This window comes from Rhea americana, unplaced genomic scaffold, assembly GCF_003343005.1.
Source record: "Rhea americana isolate MKP2758 unplaced genomic scaffold, rheAme1 scaffold_124, whole genome shotgun sequence".
In the NCBI taxonomy this organism is placed as follows: Eukaryota; Metazoa; Chordata; class Aves; order Rheiformes; family Rheidae; genus Rhea; species Rhea americana.
Window position 1 is genome coordinate 2,538,479 of NW_028185306.1, and position 15,280 is coordinate 2,553,758.

Consider the following 15,280-nt stretch of genomic DNA (forward strand, 5'->3'; position numbering starts at 1 on the left):
CGCCGGGACGGCCCAGGTAAGCCGGCGCCCACCTAGCTGGGCGGGAGGGAGGCGCTGCGCGGCCGCGGAAGGGTTGCGCAAGGTGGCAGAGCCCGGCTGGGTGGAAGCCGCGTGGGGGAGGCGCAAGGAGGCGCGATGGAGGGGGCAGCCGCGGCGGTGCGCGTCGCTCCGCGGGGGAGCGCGGCTGCCCGCCCGCCGCGGGGGTTAAGCCTGGGGCGCACCTGCGCGTCCTCCGTCTGCCCCGGCCGCGCGCTGGGAGCGCGGATGGCGCAAGGGCTCCGCTGCCCGCACGGCGCCGCGGCGAAAGTTTCGGTAGCGTGGAGGGGCGAAGTTCCCCGGCGGCTCTGCTGCCCCGCGGGGCAGGAGCGCGGCAGCTGCGGAAACCCGCGCGGCCTGATACTTGCCGCTGGTTTTATTCCCCTTCCCCGGGCACAGCGGCTTGGCAAGTTCCGTGTCTAGCGGATTCCCGATAGCTGAAGCCGCGAGCTTGGTGGGGGACACGCGCAGCCTTTTCACTGAACAGCTGCGCCTCGTATATTTTTATATCCTTCTGCAGTAACAGGCTCAGTTTGGCAGCTAAAAGATGCCCGGTAAAATTTCCTAGCAGGAATAATTGAGCACTGATGTTAATACTGGTTGGAAAATTATTACACAAAGAAACTTGGTGAGAAAATACCTGTAGTTTTTCTGGGGAAATTTTAAGAAGTGGGTTTTTTTTGATGTAAGAACGAAGATTATGTGGGAAGAAGTGAAAGAAGAATGAGGAAAAGAGGTGCCTGAGAAGAAGTAGGGGACATGTCACAAAAAGTGGMAAAGGAGAAGAAAATCCATAGGGGAGAGATTATAAAGCAAATAGTGAAAGCAGATGTGATGATGGAAAAGCACAGCATGACAAGAGACYATAAAAGCAGGATTTGTTGGTTAAAACTGCTTAGTTAATAGAGAGGGTTAAAGAGAGGGTTGGTTAAAATGTGCTGCTTGGGCAAAGTCGCTCAAGTGGGTCACTGAGWTTCTTCTTCGCAGTTTTACCAACTCAGTACCATTTAGATACTGTTTGGCACTTACACAATGGAAAATTCATTGGTATACTGGGAAATAGTGGTAAAATTCACAGAACAACATCACTGAATATTTTCCTTGCTGTTCAGCCAAGCCTATTATTAAGCCATTTTAAAAAAAGGAAAAGGGCAGTAAGAATGTGATTGACAGTGCATTATTATTAAATACAAAACACTACTCAGCAGATTCCTTCTTTTAAGCAGCATAGTGGTAGCCTTGTGAGTCTGAGACAGCATAGTTACTTTTCAGCCTGGTCAGTGAAAGTTTTATACTGTGGGAACATCTTTATTTGTGGCATAAAAATGGTTTCAGGGCTTCCCCCCCATTTAGCTTAAACCTCCTGCCACTTTACACAAAAGTRTTTTTATACTGGCACAGGTGTCAGCTTATCTCAGTAGAGCTATCTGTATCTGTTTAAAATGATTTTTAGTGACATACAAAGTTGAAAATGGAACTAATGGAACTAGTGTTCCTGTATTGTTTTGCAGGTGATAACTCCTGCGGCTTTGTGTAGTGTATTCAGAGCCCTGCTTCACTTTACTTTTTGCAGAGWGACAAATATTCTTTCAAAACTCTTTTCCAGAAATGATGCTTTAGAAAAAATTATTTTAAAGTAATACTGCAGTTGTACCCACAAATTGGTTCAAATACGAGCCTGTCATGCTGTGTACCACCTAAGAGGCTTAAAAAAGAGAAGTATTGAGTAAAGACTATTACTAAATGTATTTTATGCTGCCTGCCTGTGTGTTACTGCATTTAGTCATGTCTATGGACATGAAGACGTTTTTTGACTGAGTGAGCTTGCAAATTAATCGAGAATTAATCCAATCAGTATGCATTAAAATTAAAAGAATTTCCATTGATAGAATTGGGCTTAGAAAAAGGTTTCATTTGTCATTTCATTTTATAACCAGTTTGAAAAAAGGTTTTCTGTTGTTTTTGTTCCTTAAATAGAAGATACTCACTGGGGAACAGGAAAATGTACTTACTAGTAATCTGCAACTTATGTGAGAAACATTGCATAATGTATAACCAGCAATTTCAGTACCTTCCTGGTAGCTTATCTCAGAATGTGATCGTACTTTTAAAAACAAGCTTCCAGTGAAAGCGATACTTAATCACACCTATATGTGAATATTTATGTGTTCATACACAGGCAATGATGCATTCACCATTCGTCATGACGTACAGAACAAGTGCATACAAGTTAAAAACTCACGGCTAGTGATAGCTGACTGCGAGGGGACAAGTGAAGCTTTRTGGAAATGGGTATCCCAGAATCGCCTTTTTCATTTGGGGTCTCAGCAGTGCCTGGGACTCGATATATTCACCAAATCGCCRTCTCGCCTGAGAATGGTTGACTGTAACTCAGAGCTCATGCTCTGGTGGCGATGTGCTGACGCTTCCATCCTTGGTGCGTCTCAGTACAAGGTGACCATCAAAGGTACTTTTGTAACTGCAAGCATAAAYGCATCAGACCAGTGGAGAAGCAATAGTTCCTCTGATGACATATGTCAATATCCTTACCACGGTAAGTTTGCACAGGGGCTTGGAGGAAGCACAGGCTTTTGGTGAGGACTTTTTGCTATAAGTCTATGCCAATAATTACTTAAAATTAATCGTGTAAAGGAGCAAAGCAACAAAGCAATAGGATGTTTTGCTGCAGCAAGATACTGATATTTGGGTATGAAACTTCACCATTTTTAAGAAAAAAAAAACAAAAAAAACCCCTTCTGCCTTAAAAAAAAACACTTTTTTTTAAGTGAGTGGCTTTCTTAGTCCTGTGAGGCTCTTTTAAATGACAAAATACCAACCACCCGTTGTCAGAACTGTAGCTGTCCTCTTCACAGTGGGTGGAAATTTTGCTGCTAACCTAAGTGAGAGGATTTAAGGATATATTTTTCCCTGGTAGGCTGTACAGTCAAATTTGGTGTTAATCCTAACTCRCAGCCTCTTGGGCTGTCAGGAACCATCAGTTTCCTTTACTCTCATATTCTCTCCACTGYCCTGCAGGCTGGTCTCACTTGAAATTTCCAAAAAAGAATTGGCAGAAATGGTGAACACTTTGTGTCCTATTTGATAGCAGAGTTTTCTTTGTATTTGAGTTGTTCGAAGTGGCCGGTAGGCTCCCGTTTGAAATTTGCTTTCCTTTTCCTGCATATATTGATTTCCTACCACCTTGCTCTGTAGTACTCTGTGCACATCATCTGGATTTCCTTAGGAAAACTTGTCTATCCCTAACTTACCAGGAAGACAGAAACGTGTTTCTGATGTGTTATGCCATGCTCAGAAGAAAAAGAGCACAGAAGAATAATTTCCTCTCACGTCTTTCAGTTCTGGCATTGCTGTATGTCATCTTTAACATTACAATATGGTGTTTTCAGACCACAAGTGTAATTCGCGTACTTTGAAGTTGACTGTGTCTGTACAAACAGTAACACTTATTTGCTGTCCTTTCCTCCCCCAGATGACTTTACCTACTTTGCTTGCTTTTTCTTAGAGGTTTATACCAGAGATGGGAACTCCTACGGAAAGCCCTGYGAGTTCCCCTTTCTGTATAACAAGACCTGGCATCACGACTGCGTTCAGGATGAAACGCACGCGGGTGGTAAATGGTGCGCCACGTCTGAAGATTATACCCATGATGGCAAGTGGGGAATCTGCTTACAACCAGGCACGTTGGGTTTCTAAATAGATGTCCTAAAAGAGTCCTGTCGCTTCATGTATGTGTAGCTCCACCTTGGCGTAGCACCTCGCTGTTAAGCTGTGTAAAACAGATTCCTTTTCTACTGCAGTGTTGGTAGAGCAGTCAGTGCACCTTTACTTTGCAGTATGTCTGATTTCAGTATAAATATACATAGAAATTCTCTGTTTAAAATTGTTGTTTTGCAACTTCRTGCCATTTCAGTATAGCTATAGTTACAAGTATCATGTGCTTGCTTTAAGCAGAGGATGGCTGTCATGATATCTGGGAACATGATCCAGGCTCTGAAAGCTGCTACCAGTTTAATACGCAGTCTGCTCTTTCTTGGAAAGAAGCTTATATTTCATGCCAAAGACAAGGAGGTGATTTACTTAGCATCCAAGATGCAACTGAATTAAGTTACATACAAGGTAGGTATAATTATTGGCATAAGAAAATCTTATAGATTTCTTAGAAAATCTTGACAAATGACATTAAGTGAAGGTAGCATTTTAGTTTCARTCTTAAAATTCTGGGTTGAAACTTCTTGATGCTTAAAACCCTATGATACTTTAATTTGCATAGTAAAAATGAGTTGCTAAACTCATTCTAGAGACTTTTTTTTTATTTAGCTGTGTGCTTTTTAATTATAGTGGCTGGCTCCTATTTGTGTTCGTAATGAGCTGGGTGGGTGAATGCGAGGAATTCCTCTTAAGTTCAAGAGGAGTTGTGTGTACAATTTATAGTAGCAGGTTTTTTCCTCAAATAAATGCAATTTTAAAATTAAGTGACTAATAAATGATGAGCATTTTGTACTAATTATTTTCTTCAAAAAATCTCCAGCTAAGGATGACATTGCTGAGATCTTTTGGATTGGCTTAAATCAGTTGGACATTTCTGGAGGTTGGCAGTGGTCAGATCACAAACCGTTGAATTTTCTSAACTGGCACCCAGGTAATGATGTTTCTGATGATATTAATAATTTTCACTACATCAGCTAGTATTTTGTTTTGTGTTTTCTTTTTCCCATTGGACTTCATCAAAACAAACACTGCTGTTCCATTGCTATTAAAAGTTGAGAAACAGCCTTTCTTCCTAAATAATGAATCTTGCTGTCTGCACTCATTCTGTATTTATGGAAGATTGGGTTAATAAATACCTAGTAAAGACATAACTTAAATAGGATCTTTGTGACCCATTTTAGCAGCTAGAGTAGTTGTATGTTCTGTTGCTAAATKTCTTTTCCTGCTGACAGAATGGCATTGACTTCCCTCAAACATTACAGTATTGAGCAGTGTGCAGGAAGTCTGTACCCTCCCACGAGGAAGTTAATGCCAGCAGTAAGATGTTCCCCGAGCCTCCTCCGCTGAGGGCTGGCTGGACCCTGCGTGGGGAGAGCTGCGGGGCGGTGTGCAGGGAGCAGCGCAGATTTGTGTCAGGGCTCACAGAAAGAGAAAGCCAAAAGGTAGCACTGGAAAGGGGCTGCAAAAAGAGTTCTTCTTTGTAACGTTTTTAGTTTGAGGCCATGCCTAAGGCTTCTCTTAAGGTGAGGGTTGGGAGAGGGTGCTGAGCTGCAGCGGGAGTGGGGTTGGACTGGCGCTGTGAAAGGAAACTGGAGGCTGCAAAAAGGGCTCTCCCCTGAGATGTGCGTAGTCTGGGAAAGTGCTCAGCCAAGGGTCTGTTGTGTTGTAAATAGAACATTCCTCCTGGTTATAGGATTAAACACTGGAATTCTTCAATTCTGTAGCTTTCTCTCTCCCACAACTTTGTGTGCCTTCATTCAAAGCATGTTACGTTCTTCAAATGTGAGATGCTGTAATATGACGATATGTAAAGTATTCCTTTATTATTAGTCCTTTATATATCCTGTATTGAAAATTAAAAAAAAAAAAAGAAAGAAAAACAGCAGTCTAATGATGGCTTAGATAACTTAGTGTTCGATAACTTGTGCTCTTCTATTTTTATTTCTTTCTGTCCATAGATATGCAGAATTTTTCGCCTTTGGATGGGACTAGCTGTGTGGTGATGAATGCTACCTCAGGTCAGTGGCAGAGTTACCACTGTGGGACTCCACTTCCCTACGTTTGCAAGAAGTCATCCAAAGAGGTTTTGCAATTGCCAGGTAGGACAGCTTGTATATGTTTGGTTTTGTATGTTAATATGAGAGAAATGACCTATCTGGGGCTTAGATCAAACTGAACTCATATGTGAGTTGTCAAGTGATCTTACTATCCTTTGAAACCAAGCCCAGCACTGGAAGCGAAGAGTGCCCGAGTTGGTAGCTGGCCCAGTGTGTAATTAATTTTATCTTTTAATAGCCATCAGTAACAGAATAGGAAAAACAAAACAATTTAAGGCTAGATTCTGCCTTTCCCCAAACACGCACGTATGCATGCACACTTGCTGTCCAAGTGTGACATCTGCCCGTGTCCATGCTCTTAGCCGATTGYCTACACCTGGACGTCCGACCCTTCCCGTGTCCGCTGCCTGCTCTCCCATGTGTACTTTGGCCTTGCCCTGTTCCCAGGGCTCACGTCTGTGGGGCTTTTGTAGGAAATTTTCACGGGAAGAGGCAAGTGTCCTTGGATGTAGGGAGGAGTAGAGGATAAGAGGGCTGAAGCTGTGTCCAGTGGACGGAAAGTATCACCAAGTATCCTTGGCTGCAGCATGATTTTTCCAGCTCCCCTGGGGAGGCATGTGCCTTTACTGAGGAARAAAATTGGATAAGCAGTTCAAATTTAACTAAACTGCTTCAAAGTTATAAATGATTGCTAGAAAGCCAGTTGTCAGATAACCGTCCTTGTCTGTTCTCTGACTCTTCAGCTGGATAGGTGGAGATTTTACTAGTGTTCATTCTTGTGATTGGCATATTTTATACTATGTTTTGAACAAGAAAGGTTTGTAAAATATACCTTATTCAGCATACATAAAATAGTTTGAATTCTTGAAATAGTGAATATTCAGGAAAAAAATATTTAAACCTAAGCATTTGTTTACTTATGAGCTATGCAAAATTGGTCTTCTGCATAGTACTGCAATGCATATARATAATAATGCAATATAAAAGTGCAAACTCCTGCCTGAACAAAACAACCAACTTTTTGTTGAAGCTGCTGCCCTCCAATAAAGTAACTTGTTTTGCCTCTGTTTGCCTCTGAAATCTTGCTTTAATTACGTCTGAAACTTTTGCTTACCCYAAAACCAAAATGACTTCCAGCTTTTTACTTTCACTGCTGCTAACTTCTTTCTTCTTGTGCCCACATTATTGCTCCAAAATGTTACTAATCCCCATAACRCTGCTCAGTCAAGACTATTGGCTTCACTATAGTGTGATGCTGTCTCAAAACGTTAGTACTGAAGAGCTGTACTATTTATCTGTGAACACATTCTGATTGCTGTTTTCTGGCTGTTTTCAAGGTGCTGCAAGATTTAAAACATGGAAAAAAACAAAGCAAAACAAACCTCTCACAGCAGACTATTTGGTGTGAAAGAAAGGCCTCTAATTAACTTTCTCTTTACCGTCAGAGTTTTGGAGACACTTGGAGACTCGCTGTGATCCGGGCTGGCTTCCGCACAACGGCTTCTGCTACGTGCTGGTGAGCAACCCGGCACCTTGGGGTACAGCGCGAGAGTTGTGCAAGGCAAACCAGAGCAACTTCATCAGCTTGCAGTCGTTAGCGGATGTCGAGCTGGTCGTTACGAAGCTTCGTAGTGGTAAGTTGGGGTACTTGGCGTAAAGGTCAAACGCCGAGTGCTGTGCACCTTAAATTACAAAGCGCTTCCYGTGTGCTGGGTTGTCGTGACCTCCAGCTTTCAGAGCAAGGAGCTAATGCCAGGCTCGTGCCGTGGGTCAGCGTTCAGGTCCAGCCCCTCTGTATTAGCTCTTCCGGAAGAGCAAAGTGAATATTATCACTGTAAGAACTGAAATTAATGTATCAACAGTTTAAGTGAAAGAGTAGAGGCTTAGTGGAGCTATGTTGCTTCACTGATTTCAGAGGAAGCATTACACTGACTTTAATGTCAAAGTACGTAACACACTAAAGTCTGTTTTTTTTCCCCCCTTTTTTCCTCCCATCCACATTAATTTTTATCTGATCAGTTTTATTTATTTTTATGTCTTAGTGGGCTAACTTTCTATTTTCCTAATAGTTTGTGTTTAATTTTCTCATTCAGAGAGAGTTGTAGATGTTTGGGTCAATATTTGACTGCTGGGTCACTGAACTAATCAACATTATTGGTACTCTGTGGTGTAATCTCTCTGTCTGCACTCTACAAATGAGATTTTGAATGAGGATTTTTTTGTCCTTGTGTGTTTATTTTTGTATTTTTTCCCTGTTATTTGTTACCTTCTGTGTAAAACRTATATTCATGACTGTAATTTATGAAAAAATGTAATAAATGTATTTCAAATTCCCATTCTGTTCATTACAGTGATTAAAAACTTGATTTTGCTGACTTCATGCTCCTTTACAGTTAGCTTGTATATTATTCTGAAGCTATAGTTTTGTCCTTATTTTAAATTACAGATGTGAAAGAGGAAATATGGACGGGTCTCAGGAATGAAGGTGTACCAGCCTTGTTCAAATGGTCAGATGGCTCAACTGTATTTTTCACCTATTGGGATCAGAATGAACCAAAAGTTCCTTTTAACACAACTCCTAACTGTGTGTCCTATTCAGGAGAGGTAGGAATAAAGTGTTGGTTTGATAGGTTTTTTCATCATAGGAGAGGCAACATTGATGTGTGTGAGAGCAAAGAGGGGAGAAAATCAGGTAACTGATCTTACTTCCAGATTAATCTTTAAAATACAGATAAATTAGCCATATCTTCAAAATGATTAAAAATCACTTTTCTAAAAGCAAATTTTGTAACGTTATTTAGCCATCACTTGCTAGTTTGTCTGCACGATCGTTTGCTGCAAAGAATGGAAAACACCCTGCTCACAGCTCTGAGACTGCCGCTGCTGTTGGCCAGCTGATTGCCTGTGTCGCTCTGTGTTTTTGGTTACCACATCCTTGCATGGCTGTGGCAAAGAGCTAGGAAGGAAGTGGGCTGAGGTATTGAAAGCAAAAGCTGGATTCGGTCATCTCCAGGACCGATGTGGGCCACTGTAAGGAAGTGTAGCGAGATATGTAGGTGAGAGAACGGGACGGGTGCCGTGCTCGGTGGTCGAGGACGAGCAGAGCCGCGTCCCGTTCTCCTGGAGACAGTGGAAAGCCGGGGCTGTTTTCCGGCTGGCAGCAAAGCTCTGTGTCCCACTTCTCCGAAGTGTCCCCCCACCCCAGGCGAGCCGAGATCCCCCTGCACCCCTGCCCTCCGGTTAGCACCACCCTGGCCCCTTCCTGCCGCTTCCACGGGCGATGCTGAGCTTTCCCGTGTCTGTGTTGCTGGCTTTCACTTGCCATTCGACACGTGCACGCGTGCATGTAATCCAGGGCATCCCACCTCYGGCGCTTTTGCCACTGCTGCTGCAAGTAACCCAGGCATCCTGCCTTTCCTCCTTCTGAAAACTCTGCCTGCACTGCGTAAATKAGAAGATTTTGGACTTCTAAGCACCTTTTTTCTTTGCCTTCTAACAGTTGGGACATTGGAGAGTCAAATCCTGTGAAGAAAAATTGAAATATGTATGCAAAAAAAAAGGAGAGATTTTGAATGATACAAAATCAGATAAAAGTTGCTCGTTGAAAGAGGTAATAAAAGTCTATTTCTTTTACCTTCACTTAGTTCAGAAGCCTGCATAAAGTTACTTATTTCCTCTACCTTCTTGCATGCTAACCTCTAAAATAAAATCAACACCTTAGCTTAAAAAGGATAAACGTCAAATTTGGTACACTTTCATATTCTTCTAACCAGGCTCTGGGTACCTTAGCACTCTATTTATGGGGGAAAGTATGAGCTTTGGAGCCAGGAAGGAGATGTTGCATTTTATTTGTGTATTAAAAAAAATAGTTTTTACTAGATAGGTTATCATTAATGCTGTTTGCTATGTGGTTTTTGCTTTAAATACACTTTTTGAATTTAGGGTAGGGATATGCGGAGACTGATAAATGAAAAAGATTAGGTTTCTGTTTGTTTCACTTGGCTCCCTTTTGTTCTTTGGCTTAAATAAAGTTTTGCTTTGTTTAGTACAACATGTGTTAAAACATAAATAAGGCTTGCAGACTTTTCTGTTTTGAACAGTCTTGGGGTGGTCTTTACAGATACTTCCAAGCTTGCTTCAGTGTGGCATAATGCCTGCAACTGAAAACACATTTGCCCATTATCTTTCTGCACAACTTGAGGGTATTTTCACTGTGTCTTCAAAGACTGCCAGCATGTGGAATCATGGCTTTCTTTGATATTCAGATATCAACAGCACTGGTAGGCTAGCAAAGAGGTAACGTGTTATAAGAAAATTAAAATTCCTTGAAATTTCAGTGTAGATACAAGGGAAAAGATCTGAAAAGTGAGTATTTTTTGCTAGTTCACAAATTTTTGGTATAAAAGTGTTTTTGTTTTGTCCCTTTTAAGTAAAGCAATACTAATGACAGCCTTTTATCATTTCTCTGTTTGAATCCTGGCCTTGGTGGAACAGCATCAAAACTCCTATTGTTTTGAATGGCACTAGGCTGTCACCCTTGTGTCTCTGAATGCGCATAGCAATCAGAAAACTCTGTGCACAGTCAAGCTAAAACAGTGCTGTATTTTACTCCTGTGGTTGAATTACTTCCCGGAACTCAGAATCTGAGGGTTTCATTTTCTATTCCTCATCCGGAATATGGATACTGCAATATATATCCTTTATATCTTATTTCCTCCCTGACAGAGCAAATGAACGTCTGATGTGCTGCATTTCTTTTTTGTATATTGTGTGTCAGCTTATCGGCACCAACCAGTGTTAGCAGTGATTTCTTTCCRGGACACAGGAGAGATCATAATGCCTAAATTATGCTGTTATATATAAATAYGTCTTTCAATCTCTAACCAGGGGTGGGAGAGACACGGAAACTTCTGTTACAAGATTTATAAAACGGAAGTATCATTTGGAGTACAGTGCAATCTTACAGTAGTGAACAGGTAAAGTACAACTCTGTGATTTGTGTGCATATTTTACAGTAAGATCCTGAAGATTCAGTCAGAGATTAAGACCTCTGTGAGCTAGACACTGTAAAAATCCAAACAAATAAACAAGAAAACCCCTACATTATAGAACCTTCTGGGAAGCATRTTAGCTCCCAGCCTGCTGACCCATAATGGATGGTAATATTCGCTCTAGAGTATTTAGAAATACAGTTCTTGTAGAGTACAGTACACATGGGGCTGCCTATACAATCACTTGAAGTAATTCTTGTAGTATGTCTGGTTTTCAAATTGACTTGATAGCTTTAGCTGTCTTTCTAATACTGACTTGAATTAATTGTGCATTTTCAGATTTGAACAAGAATTTATAAACAGTTTAATCAGGAAATACAGCAAAATTGAAGAAAAATACTTCTGGATCGGCTTGCAAGATATTAGCCAATCAGGAATATATTCTTGGGGTACAGTGGATGGRGATAAAAGTGAAGCTGTGACATACACTAACTGGAATTCAATGCAACCAGGTAAATTTAACAGTTAAAAACAAAACAAAACAACCCGAAAAAACCCACAACAACAAAACCAGCATGTTATCATTTGACACTGAGCAAATGTTGGAGTACCATATTAAAGGACTCTCAAAAGGATAACGTAAAGTAGTTATTCAGAAACCTATGCATTTTTTGAAAACCAGTCAATAGTTTTAAGTGCTTCTTTTGTTGGCTTCAATCTTAGAGTTTTCAGGAGGATGCGTGGCCATGCCCAGCGGGAAGTTTCTCGGAAAGTGGGAAACTAAAGACTGTAAAACGACTAAAGCATTTTCCATCTGCAAAAAATACATTGGGCCGCCCAAGGAACCAGAAGTGCTCCCAAAGCCAACTGATCCCTGTCCTCCTGGGTGGCACAATGGATCTGGCCTTGCCTGCTACAAGGTAAAATGTTACTCCTGCTGGGTGTTAGTTGTCCACTACCGTCTTGCAGCAAGGGTGTGATTAGCCATTTTATGRCTCTCTGCTGCTCTGAAGGATATTCCACAGCAGCTATATAGCATGTTGAGGTTGGAAGGGACCTCTGGAGATCATCTAGTCCAACCTTCCTGCTCAAGCAGGGTYGCCTAGACCRTGTTAGACAGGGTAGCATCCAGGYAGGTTTTGARTATYTCCAGAGAAGGAGACTCCACAACCTCTCTGGACAACCTCTTCCAGTGCTCTGTCACTCTCAGTATAGAAATTCCTCCTYGTATTCAGRTGGAACTTCCTGTGTATCAGTTTGTGCCCGTTGCCTCTTGTCCTGTYGCATGGCACCRCTGAAAAGAGTTTGGCCCCGGCCCCTTGACACTCCCCCTCACCCCCAAGGTATTTGTAGACATTGGTAAGCTCCCCTCTCAGTCTTCTCTTCCCCAGGCTGAAGAGGCCCAGCTCTCACAGCCGTTCCTCGTAGGGCAGATGCTCCAGCCCTCTGATCATCTTCGTAGCCCTACGCTGGACTCTCTSCAGTAGCTCCATGTCTCTCTTGTACTGGGGAGCCCAGAACTGGACACAGTACTTGAGATGAGGCCTCACCAGGGCTGAGTAGAGGGGCAGGATCACCTCCCTCGACCTGCTGGCAACACTCTTCCCAATGCAGCCCAGGACACCATTGGCCTTCTTGGCCACAAGGGCACATTGCTGGCTCATGGTCAACTTGTCATCCACCAGCACTCCCAGGTCCTGACTCCAGGAGGTCAGCCCCCAGCCTGTAGTGGTGCATGGGGTTATTCCTCCCTAGGTGCAGGACCCTGCACTTGCCCTTTGTGAATTTTATGAGGTTAATATACATATAATAAATACACACACACACACACGCACGCACACAGACACATATATATAAAAATAAAATAAATATACATTTTCCATACATAGGAATACATATTCCTATGTATTATCCTCTGCAGCCTTGGAAAACACTTCAGATTCGGGCTGTTGTCAAACAAAATAGAAAAAACTGTTAAGAAATGACACTTAAAGTCTAATGTGCTCCCCATAGAAATACCAATTATTCATGCCTACATACTGTGTCTATATTTGAGTCGTGCAGGTGCTTTAGAAATGCTGTCACTTCTGCTGTTTGTCACGCTGACTTTTGGCTCTTGTGAAGTTCTTCCACAGTGAACGAGTGCTGAGGACCAGGACGTGGGAAGAGGCAGAAAGGTTCTGTGAAGCCCTGGGAGGCCACCTGCCTAGTTTTAGTCATTCAGAAGAAATCAAGGTGCTTCATTCTATCCTGAGAAAAATTATCAGGTAACCAATGTGTTTTTGATTTCAGGCGCAGCAGTAGATAGCAAATGCTGCTGCTGACCCCAAATGGCAAGTATGAGACAGTGTACATCCAGTGTGTTTCTCGCTGTAAAAACAGCTAGATAGGGTGTTTGAACTGCTGGTCGTGTCACTGCCTTCCTGGAAAATGTCAAAGGAGTACAGCTTAGGCAGGCTTTTCACATTGCTAGAGGGAGTGCGAGAGAAAGATTTGCTTTAAGCATCTTCAAGGGAAGATTAGCCTATGTTGTAACAAGTAGTTTCCTACTTTGTGTTGGATTTTGGTGCAGCTGGGTGATAGTTGTTTCTGTTCTTCACTGATAYGTTCTTTAGAAGTGAGCTATTATTTCAGTTTTTCAGATAGGTCTTATCTTTATTTATTAAATGCTTCCTAACTAAATTGGGTCCTATCTTTTGAACGTGTGAATAATACAGTGTGCAGCAGTCTGGCTGGCACAGATTCTGTTTGGCATAAATGCAATAATACTGCATGGGTATTAAATGAGCGTGTTGATTTTTCTGGTATCAATAAATTGACTCTTACACGGTTTTGTAATCAAAGAAACTGTCACCGCAAAGCTTTACTAGGCGCTGGTGTGATGTCAGGTTCTTGTGCAGTGTGTTTTTTGATTGGCAGCCTGGTCTTGCAGAACTTCTGCCAGCTTAAACTGAAATGCTGCCAGTTATATGATCTAAACTTCTCACCCACAAACTCTATCAGAATTATTTTAAAAGCTATCAAAGTACRGCACTCTGATAAATTTTAATTCTTGATGACTGAAGAGATGCTTGCTTGAAAATCCAGTTTATCTAGAAAAAAATGCATAAATCATGAAAATTACCCAATCAATATTTATGTCAATAAAAGAGAAAAGCAAACCCATATGCTCTATAAATAGATTGTTCAGCTTGTATGAAAGCCACTTGTGACTCCTTTGCTAAAGTGATTAATGTCCCTTAAATAGAAATTAGTGAACAAATTATTTCTAGCTATAATTCTTATTATAYTGTTCTGCAGTTACAAATTTAGTATTATTTTACCTAATACGCTATGAAACATGATTAGAGAATTAACTTATTTTTGTTTCCTTCTTAGTATAAGAAGTTRATATCACTTTTCAGCTTACTGACTGTGTCTGGTATTAATTATAGTTAGTGGCCATTTTTAGTTAGGAGTTCAAAGACTTTTTTTTTTCCCAGCAAGTCAGCTGACACAGGATGCTACTGCAGTTCCCAGATTTCAGAAGAATCAAACGTAGCCCGAAAGAAGGAGGGTCACAGTACTTCAGTAACATTCTGTCAGAACGTTAATGGTGGGCGATATATTGAGTATAACATTAACTGCCTTTGCAGTCAGAACTGTAGTTCTGTGTGTGTCAAGTATAATGCAAACCAGAATGCTTTTGTTGTTGTTTTGTTTTGTTTTGTCTGGGCTAACCGCTTTCCGAGCACTGCAGAACTTCCTGTATAGAAATGCTACATATCTGATATYGCCTGAAGTTTTTTATTTTACGTTTGCTTATATAACACAATGAATTGTCTAATTTAATAACTTTTTCCAAATTATTTGGAGGTGATGATTATATAAAGTATTTTAGAGATCAAGAGTTATGCGTAGCTTGTCTGAAAACAAGCTCATTTGAGAAAGGAGAGAAGAAAACAAATGAATTATTTTATCAAAATTAAATAATCTGGATAACTGGGAGAAATCATCCTATGATAATGTTAGGAGTGATTGGCTGCCACAATGTATTGGCACAGAGTTTGTCTGTTTTCCTTGCATTTTCTCAGTGCAAACTGTGACCTAAACTGTTCATTCAGTGCAGTCATTCAGAAGGAGCCACACCTTGGCTTTTTTGGTTTTGATTTTTTTTTTCTTTTCCCTTCTTGCACAGTTCTCCTGTGACTCATTGAGATCTGTTTGTTTTTAAATGCTAGCAAAAGTCAGTTTGGTTCACCAGGAAAAGGGCAGCTTGCCTAGTCCATTTTGTTCTTTAGTCAGATTCCACCTTAGAGGCAAATAAGAGCTAAAACAGCTCCAGCCAAGTCAGGCGATTGCCATTGGAAAGGAAAATAGAAGTTGCCTGCCAGCAAARGAAACATGAGATAACCTTTTTTTTCATTATTTTTATTTTTACTTCAAGGGACATGATACAGGCTGAAAAGAGCTAGTTAACTTGCTCTC

The 15,280-nt window shown here is 41.3% G+C and overlaps 1 protein-coding gene across 1 annotated transcript in view; it reads left to right on the plus strand.

Annotated features, from left to right (window-relative positions):
* The first annotated feature begins 730 nt into the window (after positions 1 to 730).
* The window catches only part of LY75 (lymphocyte antigen 75), a 46,623-nt gene continuing 32,073 nt past the window's right edge, over positions 731 to 15,280 (plus strand). Inside the window, exons 1-13 of the mRNA XM_085325888.1 lie at positions 731 to 772; positions 2,216 to 2,590; positions 3,560 to 3,733; positions 4,009 to 4,173; positions 4,586 to 4,696; positions 5,724 to 5,864; positions 7,268 to 7,456; positions 8,269 to 8,426; positions 9,322 to 9,432; positions 10,710 to 10,798; positions 11,153 to 11,325; positions 11,537 to 11,733; positions 12,938 to 13,080. Coding sequence (XP_085182014.1) covers positions 760 to 772; positions 2,216 to 2,590; positions 3,560 to 3,733; positions 4,009 to 4,173; positions 4,586 to 4,696; positions 5,724 to 5,864; positions 7,268 to 7,456; positions 8,269 to 8,426; positions 9,322 to 9,432; positions 10,710 to 10,798; positions 11,153 to 11,325; positions 11,537 to 11,733; positions 12,938 to 13,080 — 2,039 coding nt within the window. The 5' untranslated portion in view covers positions 731 to 759. The remainder of the gene's footprint in view (positions 773 to 2,215; positions 2,591 to 3,559; positions 3,734 to 4,008; positions 4,174 to 4,585; positions 4,697 to 5,723; positions 5,865 to 7,267; positions 7,457 to 8,268; positions 8,427 to 9,321; positions 9,433 to 10,709; positions 10,799 to 11,152; positions 11,326 to 11,536; positions 11,734 to 12,937; positions 13,081 to 15,280) is intronic.